Genomic DNA, 25,666 nt, shown 5'->3' with positions numbered 1-25,666 from the left:
CTAGAGGCAACTTATTTTTTGATCGTGTTTGAACTGAGCCCTGAATTACACACACGATGTTTGTCAATTTTGTTTTTGGTGAAAACCATTCAATGAACTACATGTCTCGTCTCACACAATATACGTCTGCAACATGTTAGCGTGGTAATGCTAAGCTAACGTTCATTGCTTGGTTGCCTCTAGCTAGATAACTTATCAATGTTCCATGCAGAAATCTACCTTGACGTGTTTAATCCAACGACTCTCATTTTATCACATTGTTCTCTTGTGTAAGTTCTTTGACGTTAGCTTCAGTAACGTTAGCTTCAGTAACGTTAGCTTCAGCAACGTTAGCTTCAGTCTTTGTGAGAAAAAGTTACGTCACATACGCGACTTTTGGGTTTGTGGTCTTTGTAATTAGGTTTTTTCACAGTCTTATAACTCAACCGTTTTACGTTTTAACATGTACATTTTAAATTGACCATCATCAGATGTGTAATTCAGAGCACAATTCAAACGGGATCAAAAAATTATTCGTCTCTCACCGTACATATTTTTTCCGAGCAAGACACTTAACCCCTACTTGTTCCAGAGGTGTGTGACCTCTGACATATATATGAAAGTCAGCTAACGTAAATGTAGAGCACTAAACAGTAAATTGGGAGCGATTTTATTTGACTTTAGTTTCCTCATCTGAGCTGGTTAAAGTCTGACTTTTCTGGTAGTTTTAAAAGCTTTGAGAGCAACAAATGGTTAACTTGTAACTTGTTTCCTGTTGCCTCCTCTACAGACCCTGGGTCAGCAGCTACTTCAGGAAGTTCCCCATGCACATCTACTGCCTTCCTGTCCAGGCTGCCAATCACAGAAGCCGGAGACGGGGCCACACAAAGAGGAGATGAGGGGGCGGGACTTCAATCAATATTTCTGTTTTTGATGTTTTTTTACCTTAAATATAAATGAAATTGACTCTTTTCTTCTGTACTCCTTAAGAACACCTTTTTACAGCAGAATCCAAACAAGAAAGTTACAGAGTTACATTTATATTCTTGTAGGACTCCAGAGGGAAACGTCTTTTTTACAGGAACAGGATGAAAAACTGTCAAAAGAAGTCAGTCAAATTGAGTGCATTAAAAATATTGCCTCTGAGATGTAGTGCTGTAGAAGTATTAAGTTGGATAAAATGGAAATACTCAAGTACCTCAAATTTGCACTTAAGTACTTTCTGTGAAGGTTCTCAGTCCTCCAGGTCATAGTTATCCAGCGAAGGTTGAGGTCAAGAGCAACTGGACTTGGTAGAAGATACTAGAAGATGTTTCGTCCCTCGTACTTATAGTCCACCACTGAACATGAGTGATTATAAATAAACATTATAGTAGCCTATAGCTCCTTAGCTAAATGAATATAATAATTTCTATCTTGTGTGATTTACATCTGCCTGACGTGTTTCTTTGTCCTCCTCTTCTTCCTTTCCTTCCTGCCTTCTTTTTCAAAATAAAGCAGCAACATCTTGATGGAATCGATTATGCCACTTTTATTTTTGATTAAAAAAAAGATATTTATTGCATTTTCAACTTGTGATTAAATACGGTACTTTAAATATGCAAAAAATAATAATAGTAATATTCATGGGTATGACCTGGGTTACTAAGAATCGTCACAGGCGACTTAACTAAACCTATTGTTTTTTTTTGTTTTTTTTTCAATAAAATGGCTTTTTTTTAATTTTATTTGTACAACAAACATCCCTATGGCTGAACTAAAATTTGCTGTACATGCTATATATCCTCAAATATAAATACCTCCAATTTAAAAACAAACTGTGATCCAGTGAAAACACAAAAACATTTTGTTGACATTTTTATCACTATTTTTTTAATTTAATCCAGAAAATATTATTGTTGTGTTATTATCACAGATTGTATATAAAAAGGTTATTATGTGTGTTTTTGATTAATGGAGAGAAGTGCAGGATACAGAACCCACAGAAGAAACATTATTTGATAGAAAACACACTTCAAGCAAAACATTACCTAGTGCACTGACTCCTCATTAGTTTATTTAAGAAACAAAAAACAAATCTAGACATTTTATTTCAACAGATGGCGTCAGCAGCATGTCTTCCTTTTTTTTGTTGAATCTTGATTTCATCAAATTTTAGGAAAGACAAAAGTACACAAAATAACAAAATATAATATGACATAACTATAAATAAAGAACAAAGGGATTATAGAAAAATATTTAAATCTTTACATATTTTAACTGTTTTTCATTATAAATCAAATAAAGTATTAATATGATGTTTAAAAATCTTAAAAAGTGGTAAATGTGGTTTCTTCTTCGACCATTTGCACTTGTGAATGTAAAATCTTCCATACCAAATAAAAACGTTCAAAATGAATCTACAATATTACTCTTAAAAAAAATCATTAAAAAAATATGACGTCTCTTTTCCGCAAAATAATAGTTGAACCAGTCAATGTTTTAAAGAAATATTCTAAATCTTACCAAAATAATTTGGTACAAACACAAAAAGTCGATTTTCATTTAGCATAATTTCTAACCCCGCTATCAAAGAAGTTTTATTTTTAAAAGTAATATCTTTAATATTACAAATGAAACATTTATGGGGATAAAAGTTATGTTTGTAAATAACTAACCAGGACAATAATGCTTGTTTATGATAATTGCATAGAACAACAGGGATCTTATTTATGTCAAAATTGCATAGCAGGAGGGATCCAACACTTTTTGAAAAATAAATTCTGGAATAAAGTACCATAGTTTATTCTTTCCTTGGATATAATTTTTAATCCACTTGACCTTAAATGTAGTGTTGGAGGTACAAAAATCTAATGCATTTAGGCCTCCTTCGCAATATGTGTTACATAAAACCTTCTTTTTTAAACAATGGGGTTTATTTCTCCAAACAAAATTTAAAAGTAACGTTTCGATCTGTTTGATCAGTATTGGGGGGGATATCTGGGACCAGTGCTGTATCGACCGGCCACTTTTAGATACCAATACACGTCCATTTAATGATAAATCTCTCCAGCGGCGTGTCTTCCGTGATCTACCCTGAACGCCGCATTACGTTTTCACGTCACTGCGTCACTCCCCTACCCAGCCCTTCTTCTGTGTGCGTGCACAGCTTCATCCCTGAATCACAGACATCATGGTGAGCTTTTACATCTATTTACTCTCTTCTGAACGGATGGAAACAGATAGAATACATCGCTTTACGTCTATATGTAGCCTGAACTCACGGAGAGTCCCTTAAACACGTTACAGACCTGCTGTGGTGTTTGTAGCGTCCGGTTAGCTTTCTGTTAGCTACTGGTGCTAACCGGCGAGCAAGCACATGGGCTTTGTGGATAACGGCTAACGGCTAAGCTAACCGCATCAGTACGTTAGTTGTTTAATTTCTCTCAAAGGTCTGGTGTAGATGTCGGGTCCGTCACATCTAACGTTAATATAATCTCAGCCGTTACGATTATGCGTCATGAGTTTGCTGATTCTTCTCAGACAGCCCGTTAGCATGCTAGGTTAGCTTGTCAGTTTGGCTTTGTGGCTGTCAAAGAGGAACGAATCAGCAATTTATTACTAAATAGTGTAAAAATAATAAAGTACAGTGTGTGTGGGTGAAACAGCTGCTAACCAACTGTCCTCTAACGTACTTTAACTACCCCTTAGCTGTCCAGTAGGTCTTATGTTTGCAGTATTTTACTTTAATTTTGGTTGAAAGCTTCTAGCGGTTTCCAGGATGAAAGGGGGCAGGGCCCGGCTGCTGGTGCGTTCACTTGCGCTCGGGAATAAATGGTTCAGTCTACGCCTAAATTGTGTTCCACTTGCATACGCAGCTGTCATATTATCTATCGATTAAGATGTTTTTCCAATCACCGTATTCTTTAGGCCATATACAAATTTTGAAAAAGCTCCATATGCTAATCGTACTCTCAAGTGTCAGTATATCAAGGTTCAACTAGCTAAAGTTAATGCAGTAACTTTTGTATTATTATTTTTAAGTTATGAATATTATTTAACTTATATAACTATTAAATAACTGGAGACTGTATTTACTTTATTACTGTAGTTTGACTCTGTTGAATTGCACTGTAGAGATGCAATGATTAGTCGCTCGACAGAAAAATAATCTGCAGCCATTTTGATAATCCATTGAGTCATTTTTAAAGACAAATGCCAAACATTTCAGGTTACAGCTTCTTCAATTTGCCTAGTAGCTGGGTTCTTTAGTCTCCTGTGATTTTAAACGGTACATTTTTGAGTTTTCAGAGTTTTGAGACTCTGGGGAAACTATGATGGACATATATCACATGTTACATTTTATTGACCAAACACCTTATAAATAATGAAAATAATCGTTAGTTGCAGCCCTATTATACTGACTAAAGTAAAGTACTGCCAATCCTGTTTATATCAATCACATTGGGCTACATATTTTCTATACAAATGATAAGCATCACCTCAAAAAGTCTTAATTAAGAAAGTTTATTCATCAACCTTCAAAAGGTTTAAAACAAAAACATTAAAACCTTCATGAAGGCTTTTTTTGCAGAGCTTTTGTATTAGACTGCATTCACTGTAGCGAGGCTGATTTTAAAGTGGCAAAAGTGTGTAAGCGTCATCTTTCTGGTTTTATTTCACAAAGGAGGTAGCAACAATAATATGATACTTTAAAGACAGAAAACGTGTTCTGTCTATTATACTTTTTTCTTTTTAACCTCATACGTTTACCTTGCAACTATACATACATTATTTACCCTATAACTATACTGCTGAATATATTTTTTCCTGTGCAGTCGTATTTATTGTCTACTCCACGTCACGACCTTCTGCTGGGAGCTGTGCAATATTCAAATCAATCACATCTGTACATAGTGAATATATAAATTCTTATTCTAAGTTTTCTATATTACCGTTGTATGTTGTATTTTTCACCTACATTTCGATAAAGTGTCTTAAATAAAATTAGTCATCAATTGATTCATGGTTTCAATATCATAAAAAGCGGTGTGGGATATCCACAAATTTAAATATATCGCAGAACTATGATGTTGCATATTATTGTCACTTTGTCTGTTGATGATATTGATCGATGGGTTGATTGATGCTGTCTCTCCGCAGGCGTCCTTATCGATGGCCCCGGTCAACATTTTCAAACATGGAGCAGATGAAGAGAAAGCAGAAACTGCACGACTGGTGCGTTTGTTTTGTTATTTTTAGGTTTTTATTTACACTGTTAGGGGAAGATAAACTCCTGAAACTTAATTGACCTGTGTTGTTTTCTCTGCAGTCGTCCTTCATCGGTGCCATTGCTATTGGAGATTTGGTGAAGAGCACTTTGGGCCCGAAGGGGATGGTAGGTGGTGTTAATCACTGCAGCTGATTTATTGATTTGTTTATCCAGATTTCTCTGTTGAATTCAGGCATTATTGAACTCAGTTTTTGTTTTTTCTGGTAATGCATACCAAAAAAAAATGTTTAACCAAAATGGTTAACGAGCCAAATGACAAGTTGTGTTGTGAGTATAATAAGTATAAATATTAAATGTCTCAGAACTACACACAATGAATGTCAGGATGTTGTGTGTTTCTATAAAGAAGAAGAATATTATCTGCATGTCAGATTTAAAAATCTTCAAATACCAACATCAGTATCGGTCTTAAGAATCCCATATCGGTCGGGCTGTAAATATTTCCAAGTATAACTTGAATGCTGTTTATTTTCTACTTTTTATGCAGTTTTTATTTGAGAGCTTCAAAATCCACTTTAAGGAAAAGAATTCCTTCTCGTCTTTCTCTTCAGGACAAGATCTTGCTGGGCGGAGGGAAGGGCGGTACGGTGACGGTGACCAACGATGGCGCGACCATCCTGAAGGCCATCGGAGTCGACAACCCCGCTGCCAAAGTTCTGGTTGGTGAGTGAAGCATCCGAATATCTGCTGGTCAAACCGACTGCAGAGAAATGATAGGAACTATCCATCAAGGAGGTGTCATTTTAAAATCCTCTTTGTGTTTCTAGACATGTCGAAGGTTCAGGATGATGAGGTTGGAGATGGGACGACCTCCGTCACCGTGCTCGCTGCAGAGCTGCTGCGGGTAAATAACCTTCTGCTTTATTATAAAATGTGTAGCTCTCTTCACAAAAACACAGATCAGTTCTTTGAAACGGGCGTTTATTGCTTAGGGCACGTCTGGTTTCTATCATGCATCCACGCTTTGTTCACGCTGTGAGAACTACATTTTATGAATGAATACAGTACGACTATCAGTGCATTGTACAGTACATGGCTTAGAAAAGGAAAATACAAACACCTAGCGTAACAGTCTATGATAAAATACCTCGTTGGCCTCTCGTGAAAAGAAGTTATAAAATCCTTTAAGGCCCCTTGAAAGTCAATTTAACTGCTTTGACTTCAGAAATCAATATTTTGCACATTTGAAATTATAGAAGCAAGTATTAACTGTGTGTCATGAACATAAAAGTATTTATGCAAGTCTGCGTGTTGCTGTTTTTTTTAACCGCCACTGTTGCCGTTGCAGGAGGCGGAGCTTCTGATCGCTAAGAAGATTCACCCACAGACCATCATCTCTGGCTGGAGGAAGGCGACTCAGGTGGCCAGAGACGCTCTGAGGGAGGCTGCTGTGGATCACAGGTGAGACTGATAAATAAATAACCTCACTGAACACACAGAAAAACAAAATACTTTTGCTCGGCTCATCCCGGTACCAAACAAACCGGTATGAGCAACAAAATCAGGGAACATGCGGCGTCTTAAAAGTATTAAAGTCTTAAATTTCATATTCCAAAAATAAGGCCTTCAAAGTATTTGTTTAATAAGGTCTTAAATTTTGTCTTGTCCTTTCCTTGGATTTAATTAAAGCCGTAACGTCATAAGTAAATACTTTGTGTGTGTGTGAGACTTCATAATTTACTCTGTTTGGTGTGACGGGTAACGTTACCGTTTACGTCAGTGTTCAGCTTTACGCTCTGGACTGTGGCGTGTTCGCGGTGCACCAGCTCTGGCGCGTATCAGTCATTTGTCAGGAAAGAAAACAAAACTTCTCTGACGTGCTACTAACAAGCTAACGCTAGGTCGTCGCCTGAGAATGGGCAAGTGTCTGAAATTCAGAAAGCCAGAGATATGGAGAAGTTGAGGCTGAGGGCAGTGCCGCTGAGGTTGGCAAGCGCTAATGGAACAGCTGGAAGAACCGCTGCAGGTTACTGGTCAGTTAATGTTACAACAGCAACGGAGAGACATTTACATTTTTAGATTACATTTACTAATTTTAACTTCTTATCCCCGCTGCCTTCAAGCCAATACTGTATAATACTGTACTTCAAGCAGCCTTTAGAAGCAAACACAAAAATAGAATTAATACTCCCTGAAGAAATAGACATATTACTTTACCTTATCTAGCCAAGGTGTAACTAACTGTAACAACTCATACTACACAATTATTTGGTATTTTTTATTTCACCCCTCGAGTTCTTAGTGCACAAATATTGTATTCATTTGATGGGTGTCATTTACACAGTGGATACTGGGGACATGTCTCCATCACTCTTTTGAAAGCATTTGTTAAATATGTTCTGCAAAATGGCTTGCAACAACAAATGAAAGTACTTTAACATTTATTTGTACAATAAGAAAACATGCTATGCAATTTAAAGATAAAAGAAGCAAATGGGCATTGTCCAAACAAGCTGCTGAGTGCTGCACTATATTCTGTTTGAATTGTCCTCTGAATCATTTTATATAAATAAATAAAGACAATTCTACCATAAATTGGTGCAGAAAATGTCTCCAGAACGCAGGAAATTATTTTCTAGGGGACCCCCAGACCCCCATTTTTATATTTCAGCATTGAATATTTCATCAAATAGTGTTAAAATATCTTGTTCTTGTGAACCCAATATTATAAATCGTGCATGTGAGCCAAGTGTATCGTCACACGCCTATTCTGAACCCCACTTCTCAACACAAAGTGACATCCTTGATTCATTTTCTTCAAACACACCCCAAAAACTTATGGTATGTTAAATATGAATGTATTTGTACGGCATATTGTGATTAATGACAGAGCCCAGTAGGTTTTTCATTTAAATTATCAGTTTCTATTCTCTTAAACTTCTTGTTCGTGCTCGGACTCCCAAGTTGAGTTTGTACTTGAAAACAGCAGGTGACAAATAACAATCATCAGTTTGTTTCTGAACTTTCATTTTAATAAAGTTTTAATTAATTAATATTCAGCTGATTTAGAGATAAATCTGTCACCAGCTTCAAACCCCCAGTTAACAACTCTTCTTCTGTGGTGTCATCAGCAACGACTCGGCTCGTTTCCAGGAGGACCTGCTGAACATCGCCCGGACGACGCTGTCCTCCAAACTGCTGACCCACCACAAAGCTCACTTCGCCCAGCTGGCTGTCGACGCCGTCATGAGGCTGAAGGGCTCCGGGAACCTGGAGGCCATCCACATCATCAAGAAGCTGGGAGGCAGCCTCACCGACTCCTACCTGGACGAAGGTGAGGCCGTGTGATGTCACAACAACCTGGCTGTTCTCTCCTTTTGCACTGATTGGCCACTTGAACGACTCACGCGAGTGTGTTTCTGCTTCATTCAGGTTTCCTGTTGGACAAGAAGATCGGAGTGAACCAGCCAAAGAGGTTGGAGAACGCCAAAATCCTGATCGCCAACACCGGCATGGACACTGACAAGATCAAGGTACACACACACACACACACAGTCCTATTACCAGATTACTTCTTACTAACCTGCACCAAACGCCACCTGCAGGGCTGTCGTGATAACCACAAAATTGAGATAGCGTGCTGTTCCCACCGCGTAGGATGGCAACAACCGCAATGTTCAGAACTGTGCACTTCAGTGCGCGTTAAATTAATAAATGAGTTCTTCAAAAGTTCCACAACCGTAACGAGCTCTGTGACGGTTCAAGGACAGACCGCCATCGGCTGTACGTGACCTGGCTTCAAACTTGGAATCTCCAAGTGTTGCCGTGTTTTTACTGTTAATTTTAAAGGCTAGCTAACTTAGCGTTAGCATATTGCAAGCTAATGTGGCTAGCAGGTTCGGCGATGTTGTATTCCTGAGGGACAGTCGAGAGAAACTAGCCGCTTTTTCTCCAAAAGTACCCGGGACTTTTAAATCCCCAGATCTCTTTTCAAGGAACTAAAATTTTCCTTGAGCCCACTGTTGGGTGTTTCCACCGTGGTCTAAAGACCTGCAAAGATTATGCAAATTTAACCAGCTGACGCAGGCTGTAGGCCTGCACGCCGTAGCGAGCGATGCACAGGCATCATTATTTGTAACCACTATCCATGAGCAACATTTATAAATGAACATGCTTGACCATTAAAAACAGCTATTTTGTGTTGGAGTATGACGAAAAGACGCACGATAAAGTTTGCTACACACTTAATAAGAAACTGGATGAAGCCATCAAGTTCTTAAAATAACTCCAGCACAGAGAAAGAAACACAAAAATAAAATCAGGACAGTCTGGAAAGTTATTAAAACATTTCCACTAACTTCTGTGTCGCCTGAGCGTCGAAGGAACTTGATGTTTAACGAGCTTTATTACCTGCTGTAATCAGCTGTATTTAATGCCGACGTGCGATCTCAGGCGGACAGCAAACATCAAAACAACAACATCAACAGCGCAACAATTTACGTCGATGCATTTTAGTAATCGAGCTGGCAGAGTGAAAATGGAGAGGATTTGAGCTTTGATCTTCAGGCTGAAGTGTGTAGAGTTTTCTTCCTTTCCAAGTATCAACAAGGATTATTTGTTTGCGTTCAGCTGCCCGTTCCACACTAATTTGAGATCCACAGCTTCTTAACAGTATATTTCCTGTGTTTGTGTCTCAGATCTTCGGCTCCAGGGTTCGTGTCGACTCGACGGCGAAGGTAGCGGAGATCGAACAAGCGGAGAAAGAGAAGATGAAGGAGAAGGTTGAACGAATCCTGAAACACGGAATCAACTGCTTCATCAACAGGTACAGACACATACTGACGGATAGAAGCTGACCCCGAAAACCACAGAAACATCGATCCTAATCTACAAATATTACAACAGGAAATTAAAAATAAAAATATATTTGCAGGGCGCTGAAGCTCAGAGTGCTGCTGTACTACAGTACTTTTATTTGTCTCTCTCTAAATTAACTAAACGTCTTTTTCTTTCTTTCTTTACAGACAGTTGATCTATAATTATCCAGAGCAGCTGTTTGCTCAGGCTGGTGTCATGGCCATCGAGCACGCTGACTTCGCCGGCGTCGAGCGCCTCGCCCTGGTCACAGGTATGCACGCACAACGACATAGTGTTTCTGTAGATGCGGGAAATTGTACTTTTTGTGGGACCTATTTGATGTTTTGAGATGCGGTCCTGCAGAAAGGTTGCAAATGAAAACAAAACTGAAACGGCCAAGCAGAACATAAAGCAAAAGATTAAAGTGCATTATTTAAAAAAACTAATTTATTTTACTTTAAGTATTTACTCTGGTTGGCTGTTTGAGCCAAAATAATACATTTATCATTCACATTAATCGATCAGTTGATTCGTCGGGCAGAAACTATTCTGATCCACACTATGGCTTCTCCGTTGTGAGTTTTTGCGTTTTTTTTCTTCGAGAGGAAACTGAACATCTTTTGCATTTTGGATGATTTTAAAAATGTCATGAAGCATTTTTGAGTTTTTTATTAATCTAGAATATAAAAAGTGAAAGTTGCAGCCCTTTTTTTTTTTTCGCCTGTGGTTTCAGTTTTAATGTTACCACAGATTAACGGGCTTCAGATGTCAAATCAGGTTGATTGACGAGCGATATCTGTGTGTGTGTCATCAGGAGGGGAGATCTCCTCCACCTTCGACCACCCCGAGCTGGTGAAACTTGGTCACTGCAAGCTGATTGAGGAGGTGATGATCGGCGAGGACTTACTCATCCACTTCTCAGGAGTCGCCATGGGTACGGACATTAATCATTTACAAATAACTTGGCTTTGGCTTTAGCTTCTTTCTGTGGCAGAATGCTTTATAACTGATTCGCCCTCCTCCCCCCTCAGGCGAGGCGTGCACCATCGTGCTGCGAGGAGCGACTCAGCAGATTCTGGACGAGGCCGAGCGCTCGCTGCACGACGCGCTGTGTGTGTTATCCCAGACCGTGAAGGAGCCGCGCATTGTCTACGGAGGAGGTACACACGCGGGTGCTTTGTATGGGGGGTGATTAGTGCTGCTAAAACACAGGCTAAAGTGTTGTTTGTTTTTAAAATTTAGTCTTAGTCCTTTTTTTTTTTTTTTTTTTTTAAGTCAAGTTTTAGTTGACTAAATGTCTGGGTATTTTAGTCAAAAGAAAATCAAAAGTATTTTAGTCTAGTTTTAGTCTAGTTTTCCTTAACCATCATTGTAGTCTTTTCTAAATCATTAGTATAATTTTGAGGTTTGATCTGCTCAAACCAAAACAGAGATTTATCATTTTAGTTTTTACTTCACTCATCTCACATATAGATAAATTGTTTTGTAAAATTTGAATGTTAACGTACCTCAATTCCCGGGTGCTTAGCCTTGATATGCAGCTTCAAGTTCGTAGCGTTTTGTCAAAAGATTTTAAAACCACAGTGCTTGCCGTCCGATATAATTAGGCCATCTGTTTTTTGTTTTTTTTTGTCCGCCTCACTATATTTGAAATGGGACCAAATGTCTAAGCACCTCTTTCTCCCGAGCATGTTGTGTCCATCACCAGAGTTCGCATCCTCCACAGTAACATTTCCCTCGCGCACCAGGCGTCGCCGTGGTCGGCCAGAATTCAAAGCACAGGGAGGAAAAAACACAGCTGAATGAACAAACTGTTGAAGTGAAAATTTAGAGGGAGAAAATATAGCCTGTAATATTTTGTCTCCTCATTATAACAAAGTGATTTTTAGTAACCTTTTTATTTTATGAGTTACATTTTAGTCTCGTAATTTTTCGTCAACAGTATTACATGTTAATATAGTCACTGTCGGTGTTTAAGGACAGTGTCGCCGTCTCGTCTTCGTATAGTTTTAGTCAGGGGGGAAAAAAGATATTTCGGATGAAAGTAACTCTACAAAATACATTTGGACAATATGGCCAAAAATATAATTTGATATCAATAATTCTCACTAAATGTAAAATAATTATTTATTTGTTTAAAGGCTGAATTTTTTGTTCTTGATTGAAAGTTGAAGAAACCAGATGGTTAATTGTGTTTTTTAAATTTTTCTTTATGGTCAGATCAAACACTTGATGCGAAACAGTTCGAATCTCTTTGGAAATCTGAGGCAGAACATTCAAAACTATTATGATAAAATATTTTTTTTCAACAAATACACAGTTGTAAAATTAAAGTCCTTTTTCAGTCTTTCTCAGCTAAATAAATATCTTAATAGAAAACTTTAGCGCTTACGCCTTTGGGATTCAAATGAATTTAATCAAACATTTATTGAACATTTGATATTTTGTTATTGAAGAAAATTGTATTGTGATAATTAGTTATTTTTATTGCCTACGAAAATGGAAAAAGCTTTGATTTGATGCTTTGTCGTTTTATTTAGTTCTCAAACATCTAAATGTAAGCAGACTGTGTTCACTGTGAACTGTAAAATTGGAAATAATTCATTTCAAATAAAGATGACATCGTTGAATGTCTGATTCATGTTATACCTGCACCAGAAGTGACTGTCACGGATCAGGAGAAGTCGTAGTCGGACAGTAAACATGGTGACGACTTGTGTATTACATGGTTTCATGGGGGCATAATTCATATACGCTGTCGTCAGCCCCCATATGCAGTCAGTATTAATCCCATTCAGTATTGTAGTCTAATGGGTTTATGATCCTGTGGCACTGTCGACACTTCATACATATGTGACCCCTGCCTCACAACAGACGGGCAAGACTTTCCTAAATACACACAAACTCATTCTGACTCTCTGTGATCTCCCACCACCTCTCCGCCAGGCTGCTCCGAGATGCTGATGGCCAAGGTGGTGACCGATCTGGCCAATAGGACGCCAGGAAAGGAGGCAGTCGCCATGGAGTCGTTCGCCAAGGCTCTGATGATGGTACGGACCTTTTTAAAGGATCATATCGACGTTGTTCACGTTTAAGCCCATTAACTGCTCATCTTCAGTGGTGAGATGTACATTTCCTCAAGAACTGTACAATTTTGACGTACTTTACTTTATTATCTGTCTACTGTATACTTTTACACCACATCTCAGAGGGAAATGTTGTACTTTTATTTCACTACATTTATCTTACAGCTTTAATTCATACACAAAATAACATTTTTACACACAAGACATACTAAGAGTTTATGAAATCAGTCACAGGGACATTTTACTGCTTTAATATTAAGTTTTTCCTGATAATACTTTTATATAAGTAACATTTTCCATGCTGGACTTGTAACAGTATTTCTGTAGTTTGGTATTAACACTTTTAGTAAAGTAAAGGATCGGAATACTTCTCCCCCACAATCGTTTTCTTTGAGTCTTGTGTTTTGCTGAACTAACTTGTTTTCTCCTCCAGCTGCCGACCATTATCGCCGACAACGCCGGCTACGACAGCGCCGACCTGGTGGCTCAACTGAGAGCTGCACACCAGGAGAACAAGACCAACTTCGGACTGAGTGAGTGAACACAGATATTAATATTCATCACCTGAGAGTTCCCCTTTAAACATCCAGTGTCATCCTGAAATGCCACGTTTGCACATCAGTCTGGGTCTGTGCGGTACACACAAGCACAAACGCACTTTATGTGAAACCAAACCAGAGACGACCTGCAGTGCAAATGTCTTTCCATGGTCGTTCCTCTGAGCAAAGCCGTAGAGGATGAAATTCCTCTTGCGGAGTGCGCTCAGATGCTCTCTGAGGATCCATCCCAGAGTAGAGCTTCCTGAGAAACAGCCAGCGAGACGGCCGCTGTGCAGAAACAGGAAGCTCCTGGGACGGTTCTCTGTAGAGCACAAATAGAACCTGGGAACAGCGAGAGGATCCCGAGGCGCCACATGGCAACACAAACCCAGTGGGACCTGGTCTAAAGTCCCCAGGGATAAATCCAGAGGTGGAAGAAGTATTCAAATCTTTTTCTTGAGTAAAAGTAGTACGGCCGCAGAATGAATACAGTCCACTACAAGTATAAAAGTCCTGCATTCAAAACCTTACATTTGTGAAAGTATGTAAATATTGTCAGAAAAATACGCCTAAAGTAAAAGTAGCCCCTGTCCAGTAAAATGCTCCCTGTCAATTCTTTGTTTTTGGATTAGTATTGCTGCTGACTAACACTGAGTAGAGCTGCAGTGATTAATCAATTAGTTGTCACCACTTTGAGTCCTTTTTTTTTTTTTTTTTTAAGAAAAAGCGTCTAAATTCTCTGGTTTTAGTTTCTTTAAATGTGAATATTTTCTGGTTTCTTTTCTCCCTTATGGCAATAAAAACTGAGTTTAATTGGGTTTTGGACAAAAGACATTCGAGGACGTCATTTTGGGCTTTGGGAAACACTGACTCACATTTTTCACAATTACAACTAATCGAGAAAATAATTAGATTAATCTATTATGAAAATAATCGTTGGTTGCAGCTCTAACACTGATGCTTGTTTTTCCCTGCAGACATGATTGACGGCTCAGTCTGCAGCATGGCAGAGCTGGGGATCACAGAGTCCTTCCAGGTGAAGCGCCAGGTGCTGCTGAGCGCCTCCGAGGCCGCCGAGATGATCCTGAGAGTCGACAACATCATCAAAGCTGCGCCCAGGTCGGTCCATCACGCCTTTGTCTTGTGTCTCTATCTGTATCCTTGATATTTCTAACTACAACAGGATGTCTGTGATTACATGAATTACGTGAAATGTATAATCATGTTTTTAGGAATATTTTTTTGTTTTGTAGCGCCGAGAGATCTGCAAACTCTTTCCTTGTGGTGCGTTCAGGTGCCGCTCAGCTGCTATCTCTCATGTGGCATTTAAATTACAAGCTACAATGTTCAGAAACTGAATATGAAAGACAAACAATAATAAAATTTGTTTGTCATAAATTTGGCAGTTTTATTTTTATTACAGACAAAATATTTTAATACTTCAAAGGACTTCAGAGTAGGATGACAGTTCAACAACATTTCAAAACACTGCAAAATATGAATATTTGGTTGCATGCCTTGGAAAATGGATGGAAAACCACCGATATGGTCCTTGAAGTTCCTGGAAAAAGGCAGTGTGTTGAGATTGAAGAAAAGTGTTTTTTGTTTTGCTTTTTCTGATTACCAGTTACTGAGGCCCCATCCACACTGCTCCATTTTAGTTTAAAAACGGAGAATTAAAACAAATACAATCTTCTAGCTGCGTATCAGAGCTGATCTCTGTCTATATTAAAACGACAGAAAACACACACCTAGCGGACGTTCAGGCGTTCACGTACACTGGGAATGCGAACATGAAGCAGATGGTCTCTCTCTACCGTAGTTACAGAAGATTTGGTGAAAGAATTTTATTTTGATTTTAATTTGCATGGACCAATAACAAGCTGGGACTGTGACACGGGAGTTAAAAACAGATATGGAAAACAGACAGAGTTGTCGCAAAGTAAACACGGCGACGTACAGGTCAAAAACTCTGTCAGTAGCATCGTGTTTCTGCTTTGCACGACTTGTAAGACCCAATCAGAGAGGCGAGCGTGAGCGCCATTGCTTCTAAAGTTCTGTTTTTGCCTGTCTTCACTAAAACGGTACCCAAAGTTTTAAAACGAAAATGCAGTAGTGTGGATGGGGCCTGAGTCTTTAAAATGTTTGTTTACTGACTGTTGTTTGTTTGTTTTTTGTAGGAAGAGAGTTCCCGACCATCACCCCTGCTAGAGGAAGAGGAGGATGAAGATGACGACCATGACTGAGGGGATCAGTTTTGTTATTTATCACCTCTGTGTAGTTCAAATTAAAGAAACGCCCCGCTGTCTTTTCTCTGTTAAACTCTCACTGTAGAAGCACTGCGCATGCTAGCTGGCTAACGCTAGCTCACCATCAAGACGAGGCTAACTTCAGTGGCTCAGCTAATGCTAGCGAGACGGAAGCTAATAATGTATAGCTGATGTCTTTAAGAAAGGCTAGTGTGAAGCTAATTGGCCGGTACGGTTTGTGATGCTAACATTAGCTGAGGTCACAGCACTTGCCGGAAGCTGGTTACGCTAGCGTTAGCGGTATGCGCCGACACAGCTCAAAACGTTTGGAAAAAGTTTGGACGTTGTTTGTTTTTGTTTACTGAAATAAATAAACCAATCCTCATCACTGGCTTTGTTGTCTTTGTGCCTTAAGTGTTAGTTCAGATAATTAAAGCGTCTGACTCGATGTGCGATCGCGTCAGTCTCACGGGTTCGTAATGTCAGTTGAAGCGCTTTGTTGAAAACTCTCCATCCGCCTGCACCCAATTTTGTCCATAATGCTGGAGTCAAAAATGGCTTTAAGCATGTTCTCTGCATAATGTTCTACAGCCCACATGGATTTAACGGGACAGTGCCAGGAGTTTGTGAAAGTGGGATTCAGCCATAATGTGGCTTTGGACTAGTGGTCGACCGATGCAGCTTGTTCAATGATCAGTGTCGATATTTAGAGAGCAGGGTGCCCGGGTTGCAGATTTAAAAAGCTGAAATCAAAACAAAGAACAGTCGTGTATAATATAATCCCATTATTCCTGCAGAGTCCAATCTACACGTTATCTCAGCCGTAACGTGTTGTTTCAGATGAAAGCTTTATTAATGAATGAAACAGAAACATACTTTGGGTTCTGCTGTAGATTTCATGGCGTGGCCGCTGTTTTAGGGAGCGAGGGGAATAGTTTACAAACGAGCTGTTTTCTGTTCAGAGCAGAGTTTTCTGTGGGAGATGGGATCTCTCTTTGGGCTTTCTTTCACTTTGCAAACCTGTTACATGCACAAAAACTGTATACAATCCTATAAAGGAGAGGGCAAAAAAGCAGAATACCACTCTTTAATTTTAAAGGACAAATGATTTGACCTTTACTGTTATTTACATATTTTATCGTGATAACGTTTTTGGCCTTCTGTCGCACAGCTCGAGTGTTAAGTGGATGGTCAGCGTTGAAAAGGAGCGTTGAATAAAGATGCTTGCGTTGATTTCAGCTCTTGTATGTGGGTGTTTTATTTGGAATGTGGATCTTTCAGATCAATTTGAGAAGCACCTATGATCTCATTTCTCATTTTATTGTGTGTCATGTAATGTGGGTCTTGGTCTCAGCCCCTAAAAGTCTTGGTGTTGTCTCGATAATCTCTGGTCTTGGCCTTGACTACCTAACGCTTCTTTTTCATATTGTTTTCAGGGTATTTTGTCCGCCCCCTGCGTGTTGTTGGCAGTGTCTGCCTCATCAGGTCAGAGTGACTGAGACCTCAGAGAGTCAACACGCTAAAGTTACCCAACAAGACTGGGTTGTCCACACTGAAACCACACAGACCTTCAGCTTTGAGTAGATTTGTTTTGTTAGCCATAAATGAGACTAAAATCACTTCCTTATTCAGTCTTCCCCACAGCATCTATACAATTACCAAACTTCAGACACTACTTGCTAAGTAGGACATGACAAGTTTGTATTGATAAGGGAAAACAGTTTCTCTATAAAACATTTTTTTTTCCAGAGCTTTCAACCTCATCTCATGAGCTTCCTCGGTGGATCAAATGTCCAGAAATACAAGTAAATAGACCTTGACTCCAGTGGGGGGAAAAAAAACAAGAATTTCACCTTGCAGGTCCTCACGCACAAGACGCACATCATTCAAACTGGAGAGAAACAAAATAAAACTCACAGGTTAGTCTTTCTGCTGCTCCAACAATCGGCAAACTCTGGTTGGGTCAAAAATAAACCCTTCATTCATCATGTAAGATGAGAAAAGGAACAGCCGCTGTATGGCTCTCCTTAAAGCCAACATGCACTCTCACAGATGTCCGGACTGCCCAGCACTCGGATTTAATTATCACTTTCTTTTCCAAATCCGACCTTTACCCGGACTGACTAAAATCACTGTTGATGAATGTTCAGATTCTCATATCATCTGTTTCATTTTTACTTTTACATTATTTTTATTCATCAGATAATTATTGATGCATCAAGTTTCAGATTACACACGGTCTTTGCTGCATTTGTAGGCGATTGAGGTTTTTTTGGGGTGGATTTTCTCACAGAGACTTGGATCCAATCAGAGCAGCAGTGAATAATGATAAACTCCTCATCGTCTGCCAAACTACCAGTCTGACGGACAGAAGACAGACGGACATGTGGAGGCTGGTGCTGGTGGTGCTGTTGGTTTGGACATGGACAAGCTCGGCGCTGGTCAGGTAGGAAAAATAGCTCACACCTCCATTAATATCTGAAAACAAATACAGTAACTCTGTACTCAAGTCTTGTGTTGGGGCCTCCTTTTTGTTTTTTGTTTGTGTTATATATCATGAAAGACGATTGGCTCGTTAATTAAATTACAGATTATTTATTTATTTTGCTATTATTGTCAGTTTCAGTTCAAATGCATCTCAGGGTCCCAAATATTTTAGTTTGAGTCGGGTTTGTTTTGAAAAAAACAGTCTCAATTTCTTTCTTGTTTAAAGGAATAGTTCGACATTTTCTAGCTGACAATTAGTTGAGAAGATTAATAACATACAGCCAACACTGACTTGGAAATGCAAGTTAACTCTTTATTTTAACTCACAAATTAAAGTTTATAAAGTGGATATAACGTCGGTGTTGTAGTTGACCCAACGTTGTTTAAGTTGATTGAACTTTTTTTAACTGATTTCAGCTTCATACTTTACTACAAATAATTATTTTACTTTATCAATGCAAGAAAACTTAACTAGTCTACCTGACATACATTTCTGCATTATTCTATCTCACAGTTAAAACAACTTAACCATGTTTAAATGACTTTAAATTTCAACTCAAGAGGATGTAGATTCCAACACTCTCCACCTTTCTTGTTTAGCACCAAAGTGTCTATATTTTATTTGGAATTTGAATACACAACTTATCTGCAGTGTATAACCAGTTCATAATGTCCGTTCTTCAGCTTTGCCATGGTTCAAAGAAGACAGTTTTTCACAAACTGACGCAGCAATTATTATTTCCTCTCAAGTATTGTTTGCTCCCCGCACACCCACTCTGTCTTTAACATATCTGACAAACGTCTCAAGCAGTCAGCAAAATGAATTGTCCAAAGTTTAACTTTCAAAAACTCATACAGCCGAGTTCAAAATCTAAAACATGTCAGAGCTCTTAGAGTTATAAAGAAGAAGTAAATGGACATAAAATGAGTTAGCTTAGCTTAGCTTAGCTTAGCTTAGTTACTTGAAGCACAATGTGTCGTATTTACAATTTGGGTTATATATGAATATAACCATTAAACTTTAAAGGTGCTGGGAAGTGGCTTTTGTTATCTTTGGCTAGCCAGGCTAGCTGTTCCCCTCTGTTTCCAGTCATTATGCTAAGCTAAGCTAACTGGCTGTTTTACTGTACGGGATTTAAATCACTGGGACAACTAAAATGTTTCCTCCCCAGGGTCCCTCTGAGGCGGGTGCATTCGATTCGTTCCCAGCTGCGAGCCAACAACCAGCTGTCGGAGTTCCTGAAGCATCACCGACCCGACATGTTTAACCGGCGCTACGCTCAGTGCTACCCGCCCGGCACGCCGTCACTGCGACTCGGACGCTCCAGCGAGAAGATCTACAACTTTTTGGACGTAAGAACAACGTCGACTGTCCCATGTGCTGCTGAGCAAGGCACTAACCGCCATCTGCTCAGGAAGTCACACCTCCTTCTTTTTGTCTTTGATCTGTGTTTTTAAAAATTGTGCACAGATATAAGTTTGCTTGATGCAGTGCTTTAAAAATGCCTCTGGGGTCCGTTTTTTAGGATGGATTTTTGTTAATTGTTTGTATTCACTAAACAAATTTGCAGAAAAACATGCACGATTTGTTATTGTCTATTTTCTTTTTTGTTAATACACGTCATACTTTTTGGTAAAAAAATGAAACGGTTCAAAATTATTATAAAACTGTCTTGATGTCAGTTTAGGGTTCAAGGTTGTGCTTTTTAAAATGATCACTTTCCTCGAATATATTACTGCTACTTCAGGGATATTTCACAATAAAGTAAGTTATTATTTTAAATAAATAAATCCATCATTAAATGTATTAGTACATTTTTCTGTTGTTATTCTTTTAATATATAATTAATCAGATTATGTGGTGATATATTTAGGAGAAAAACTATTTCCTGGTCGAAGAATAGAGTCATGGGTGTGTGGGGACAGTCGTTCTTGAAACCACCACTAGATGGCAGCAAAGTAAGGAATTTGTAAATCCTACACATAGTGGCTGTTTGTGTTTGTGCACAGGGTATCTGAATTTATGAGTATTAGGTCAGACATCAAACCAGCAACCATTTCACATAACACCATGTTTGTTTGTTTTTTAATCACAGCCATATTGCTGTGGACTTACACTGTGTGTCTCTGTTGTGCGTCAGGCTCAGTATTATGGTGAAATCACTTTGGGGACTCCGGAGCAGAACTTCTCTGTGGTTTTTGACACTGGCTCATCCGACCTCTGGGTGCCGTCATCCTACTGCGTCAGCGAAGCCTGTGGTACCCCAGCTCTGCACAACACTACACAACACTACACTACTCACCAGACAAGTGTTTGTATTGGTGTTTTATGAGGTTGTGTTTGAGGGTCAGGGCAGCATGACAGCAGAAGTTTAGTGTGTTCCTGATAAGAAGTTCAAGGCCTCTTTCTCTCTCTCTGTCTTTCTGTGTGTGTTCACAGCGTTGCACAGGCGTTTCAGGGCATTTGAGTCCACTTCTTTCCATCATGATGGTCGGATGTTTGGGATTCACTACGGATCAGGACACCTGCTAGGAGTTATGGCCAGAGACACAGTGAAGGTCCATATTAATGTTACAATATCAAGAAAGACTGTATTCGGCAAATGTGCGTACGCTTGGGGTAAACTGGTGGCCGAATAGTAAAAGACATACCTCTGCAATGTCCCCGGTTCAGTTTAACTCGTGGAAGGATTTTCAAATCTTAATCGATTTAAAAAATGTGGGATACCCCAGAGATAACGATAGAATAAACTTATATAAATAAATTTATATTTTAATTATAAGCCTTTAATCACCTTTAAGTTATTTACCGTATTCATCTGCCTCAAATTTCAAGATAAAATACAATTTTACCGTCCCATTTCAATCAACTTCAAGAAACATCCTCAAAAGTGTAAGAGGTTGTCGGCAAAATGAGACTGGTGTTGACATCGGTTGCCACAATTGCTCGCAAAATAATTAAATCTTCTCGAGAAATGTAGCTGGAGAAGCTGAAGATATACTCTTTATCAAATACTATTCTGTTATAAGTTGTCTTCTGTTCCAGATTGCGGATCTGACTGCCCTGAACCAGGAGTTTGGGGAGTCAGTCTACGAGCCCGGTTCTGCATTTGTAATGGCCAGGTTCGACGGGGTTCTGGGGTTGGGTTACCCTTCCCTGGCAGAAATTCTCGGAAACCCTGTTTTCGACAACATGCTGGCACAGAAGATCGTGGAGAAGCCAGTCTTCTCCTTCTACCTCTGCAGGTGCGACCTTACTGGTTTTAAAGAATTTAATTTCAGGGACTTTTTCAAGCTAGGCCTCACAGGTTTATCTGGAGGCTCCTTGTTGATCTTACGTGTAAAGGTTTCATTATTGTGATGAAAGCAACTTTCAAGTCACACTTGCTTGTAGTTTTTAAACTGGAGTCCGAGGTCCTCCAGGAATCCCTAATCAAGTTGAAAGATCCACAGAGATGTGAGTGTTTAGGGAGTTTCAGGAGAGGTTTGGAAAGGGCCCAGGGTTTCCAGGAAGTTCTTTAAATGTTTCATGTGATGCAGAGGGGTTTCCAGGGATCTCCAAGGGTTTAGGAGGATCCAAAGGGTTACAAAGTACCTTTGCTGTTTTGGGGGTCCAGTGGGGTTCCTATGGCTTCAGATGGTATCCATATGTTTTAGATTTTTCTAGAAGGATCCAGGGGATTCCAAGGTGGGCCAGTGGTTTCAGAGAGTTTCCCGGTGTTTAGGAAAGTCCAGGGTATTCAAGATGGTTCCTGAGGGGTCCATGGGCGCCCAAGAGTTGCCGAGGTCAAGAGTTTCAACGTAGTCCAAAGGTTTCTAAGAGCTTCAGAGAGGAATCCGAGACATCTTGGGTCCCGGGGTTCTTGAAGGATCGTGTGTCTAGACAGTAGAGTCTACCCTACCTTCTAGACCAACTCTAGAGGCAGAGATTCAGACTCCAGCAAAACTCTGTACTACAAATAAAACATGAGCATAGACGTGATTGTGCACAAATGCAGGAGTGAGAAAATAAACCTTATCTGGTTTTTACTGTCTTGTTCAAGGAGTGCTACTGAAATTTAATGGTAAAATAACATGCTGACTCTTGAGACATGGTTTAAGATTTTCGGTTGATCCAAGAGTTTTCAGCAGTTTCAACGATTTCACAGCAGTCGATTGGTCCCAGTAGGGTCCAGAGGACTCTGGGACCATATGGGAGTCCTCAGTGGTGTGATAAGGAAGTGTTTGGGGCCCTTGACTGAACATAAAGAGAGTATAAATAGCAGTTTGTTGATTTGTTGATTTCTATCCTTGCAGGAGATCAAGTAACGAAAACCGAGGAGGTCAACTGTTGCTAGGCGGAACCGATAAGGCGTTGTACAAGGGACCGATCAACTGGCTTCCTGTGACTGCTAAAGGATACTGGCAGATTAAGATGGACAGGTTCCCCACATGTTTTTAACGTTGTGATTCTGAGTAAAACCCAATGATAAATTCCAGACCCTGTACTTACAGAAAGTACTGATTTTCAAAAGATTTTCATTGATTCTGGCGGCACCTTTGGCGAACAACGGTAGCGGCTCCTGACCAAATCCAACATCACAGTTGTGTGTGATCAACAATATTATATAGCTTCAGTACCGGAGGCTGCAGTTTCAGGACCCCCCGCGATCCTGGGACTGCAGTTCTAGGACCGCAGTTCTTTTGCGACAGCGCCATCTAGTGGAGTGGCGGTGGTAATGCACAGCAACAGGAAGTAGATTAACCCTGTCTGCTAGCATGTCAGGTAGCTGGCAGTGTCAGAGTAAACAAAGGTCCTAGGATTGTGGTCCTGAAACTGCAGCCTCTGGTACTACAGCTACATACTACTTGTGATCAAAAATATTACATTGTGCAGGAGGGCTGTGAAATACATGCAGCCACCACTAGATGGCAGTCCAAGCATGATAATTAGACAAGGTGCAGTTAATCTTAAAATAAGGATCAATAAGAATCAGCAAAATGTTCTCACCTTTTTTTAATCTATCCTTTAGGAGATTTAGTCCTAATTAAAGGTGGTGAAATTTCTTGACTCTAAGATGCATCTCGATGTGGAAGATTCTTCTTTAATGAAGTGACAGCACAGTTGTTAAGTTGCGTTGTTTCGTTGCAATGTCGCTCTCTTGCATTAAATTGTGGGTGAACGTTAGCTAAAGTTACTTTTATATGTTGGGAGGTAGAGATCAGCCGTGAGGGGTATTAAATAAATCCAGCCCTATTTTGAAAGCGTACACATTTCAAATTTTATGAAATTACTGGGGAAGCACAAACTGGACAAGACATTCTGTGTGTAAAATCCGCCTTACAAAAATGTAATACTTTGGTAATACTACTACTACTTTGAGGAACCACATTAGCCGTTTTCACCCTGAGCTAATGTCTACAACCATAAAGAACACACAGGGTCCAGCTAATCAGCCAAGAATTGATGAGGCGCTGTCAACGTCGCTGTACTGAGGTGGGTCACATAGATACCGGTATTGAAATTATGCAGCTTTTTAATATTACAAACAGTTTTTACTCTGGGTTTTTTAAGCACTATCTACTTAAAAAGGGAGTTCAGATTGGTCTGACTGCTTGTAGTAATTGATGAAAAAGTAGCCTTGTACAGTACTATGGAAAATTTAATATGTTATACATTGAGATGCATTGAGAATCGTTGTGCTTTCACATTGTTGACAGGTGAATCTTAATTGAATCGTGGGGCCAGAAGAAGATTCACGCTCCTAGTCTTAATGATCAGCGAGAAACAAGAATTCACACACCACTCACAAAAAGCTGCCACATGATGATCTCTGTCTATGTTTCAGTGTGGCCGTGCAGGGTGTGAGTTCGTTCTGTCCTCGTGGTTGCCAGGTTATTGTCGATACTGGAACCTCCCTCATCGCCGGACCGACCAATGACATCCTCAGCCTGCAGCAGCTGATTGGAGCCACGCCGACAAACATAGGAGAGGTAAAAAAAAATACAATAAAATTGTTTAATTCAAATCTTATGTCTGATTGTAAACTAGACAATTCTGGAGAATACTTAAAACACAAAAGCGAATTCTACTTTATGTGTGTTTCAGTTTCTTATCGACTGCGCCAGGTTGTCCAGTTTGCCTCATGTGACATTCGTCCTGGGAGGAACAGAGTACACACTGACTGCTGACCACTACATTAGGAGGGTTTGTCATTCTTTGTTTTCTTTAGCTGGAATTTCCAGATGGCTGACATACTTTGTTCAACTGTCTGTGTTGTAAAATGGTTTAAAATATTAGTGAGGATTACATTGTTAGCCAACTTGTGTTAGTTTTAGGAGGTCCAGCTGGTTTTAGGGAGTATACAAGAAGGTCTGGCCAGATATTTTAATCCACGTGCCACAGAAGGCAGAGAATGAAGATTTTCAGACCACAGATTAGTTTCTCGTCTCTGGCTCAGTGTAATGCTGCTATAATAAAACTGCTGATGTAATGCTTTGTTGGCCTAGACTCTCGGTACATAGTTTGAGACACTCCAGAGAGTTTCAGGGAAATCCAAGAACTCTATAGTATCTGAAGGTTTCACAGGAGTCAAAGGGTCATAGAAGGTCTAGGGTTCTAGGGATGTTCCAAGAAGGTTGACGTCCTAAACCATGTGGCCAAGACTCTGCAGGTTTTCACCACAGTCAAACTCTATACCACAACTTAGTTCGATCTCAGAACATGTTTTGTCGGAAAGGATATTGCACAAAAATGTTTTTAATCAAAGGTTTTGCTTCAGTAAATACAGCAAACATACAAATCTGACTTAACCATGCAGTTTTGATGTTTTGTCTGTTTTTATATCTTGTTACTTAGAGAAATGATAATTAATTCAGCCATGTTTTTATGTCTGACATGAAAAATAAACTTTAAATACACAGTATGCTACTGAAATGTCTGTTCAAAAGTCCTCTCTCGACGTCTCTCTCTCTCTATCTCCAGGAGATGCTTGGCAACAGGGAGCTGTGTTTTAGTGGTTTTCAGGCTGTGGACATTCTTTCCCCCGAAGGCCCTCTGTGGATTCTGGGAGATGTATTTCTGACGGAGTTCTACAGCATCTTTGACAGAGGACAGGACCGGGTCGGCTTTGCCCTTGCTAAGCACTCAGGCGAAGACTAACCCATCGGCTATCAATAGCTGACAACTGTAAGATCAATAAATACTATACAATTAAAAAGACAGCTTTTTGTAGTTCTTACAAAGCCACAGACACTTTTTTTGCAACTAGCTAACAG

The 25,666-nt window shown here is 39.6% G+C and overlaps 2 protein-coding genes across 2 annotated transcripts; both read left to right on the top strand.

Moving 5' to 3' along the window:
* The first annotated feature begins 3,055 nt into the window (after nt 1-3,055).
* cct2 (chaperonin containing TCP1, subunit 2 (beta)) lies at nt 3,056-16,313 on the top strand. Its single transcript, XM_038708259.1, has 16 exons — nt 3,056-3,154; nt 5,122-5,196; nt 5,291-5,356; nt 5,803-5,914; nt 6,019-6,095; nt 6,540-6,652; nt 8,323-8,525; nt 8,624-8,724; nt 9,889-10,016; nt 10,216-10,319; nt 10,863-10,982; nt 11,080-11,208; nt 12,995-13,098; nt 13,568-13,667; nt 14,651-14,792; nt 15,854-16,313. Exons 1-16 carry the CDS (start codon nt 3,152-3,154, stop codon nt 15,882-15,884), a joined length of 1,608 nt encoding a protein of 535 aa, XP_038564187.1. The 5' UTR covers nt 3,056-3,151; the 3' UTR covers nt 15,885-16,313.
* Nucleotides 16,314-18,215: 1,902 nt separating this feature from the next.
* nots (nothepsin) lies at nt 18,216-25,612 on the top strand. The gene is made up of 9 exons (XM_038708258.1): nt 18,216-18,368; nt 19,582-19,762; nt 20,551-20,668; nt 20,850-20,968; nt 21,456-21,655; nt 22,706-22,831; nt 24,238-24,382; nt 24,498-24,596; nt 25,374-25,612. Exons 1-9 carry the CDS (start codon nt 18,307-18,309, stop codon nt 25,548-25,550), a joined length of 1,227 nt encoding a protein of 408 aa, XP_038564186.1. The 5' UTR covers nt 18,216-18,306; the 3' UTR covers nt 25,551-25,612.
* The last annotated feature ends 54 nt before the right edge of the window (nt 25,613-25,666 follow it).

This window comes from Micropterus salmoides, unplaced genomic scaffold (genome assembly GCF_014851395.1).
Source record: "Micropterus salmoides isolate LMB-PRFRI ecotype aquatic unplaced genomic scaffold, ASM1485139v1 Ms_hic_scaffold_9, whole genome shotgun sequence".
NCBI lineage: Eukaryota > Metazoa > Chordata > Actinopteri > Centrarchiformes > Centrarchidae > Micropterus > Micropterus salmoides.
The sequence above is the reverse complement of the archived record's forward strand: the minus strand, read 5'-3'. Positions and strand labels throughout refer to the sequence as shown.

What these genes read in the sequence shown, in the direction of transcription:
- cct2 (XM_038708259.1), top strand. An exon ending in CTTCTCAGGAGTCGCCATGG is followed by an intron (nt 10,983 to 11,079) that starts GTACGGACATTA and finishes CTCCCCCCTCAG; the next exon opens with GCGAGGCGTGCACCATCGTG. An exon ending in GCGCATTGTCTACGGAGGAG is followed by an intron (nt 11,209 to 12,994) that starts GTACACACGCGG and finishes CCTCTCCGCCAG; the next exon opens with GCTGCTCCGAGATGCTGATG.
- nots (XM_038708258.1), top strand. Translation starts at nt 18,307, where the DNA reads ATGTGGAGGCTGGTGCTGGTGGTGCTGTTGGTTTGGACATGGACAAGC. An exon ending in AGATCTACAACTTTTTGGAC is followed by an intron (nt 19,763 to 20,550) that starts GTAAGAACAACG and finishes GTTGTGCGTCAG; the next exon opens with GCTCAGTATTATGGTGAAAT. An exon ending in CGCCGACAAACATAGGAGAG is followed by an intron (nt 24,383 to 24,497) that starts GTAAAAAAAAAT and finishes TGTGTGTTTCAG; the next exon opens with TTTCTTATCGACTGCGCCAG.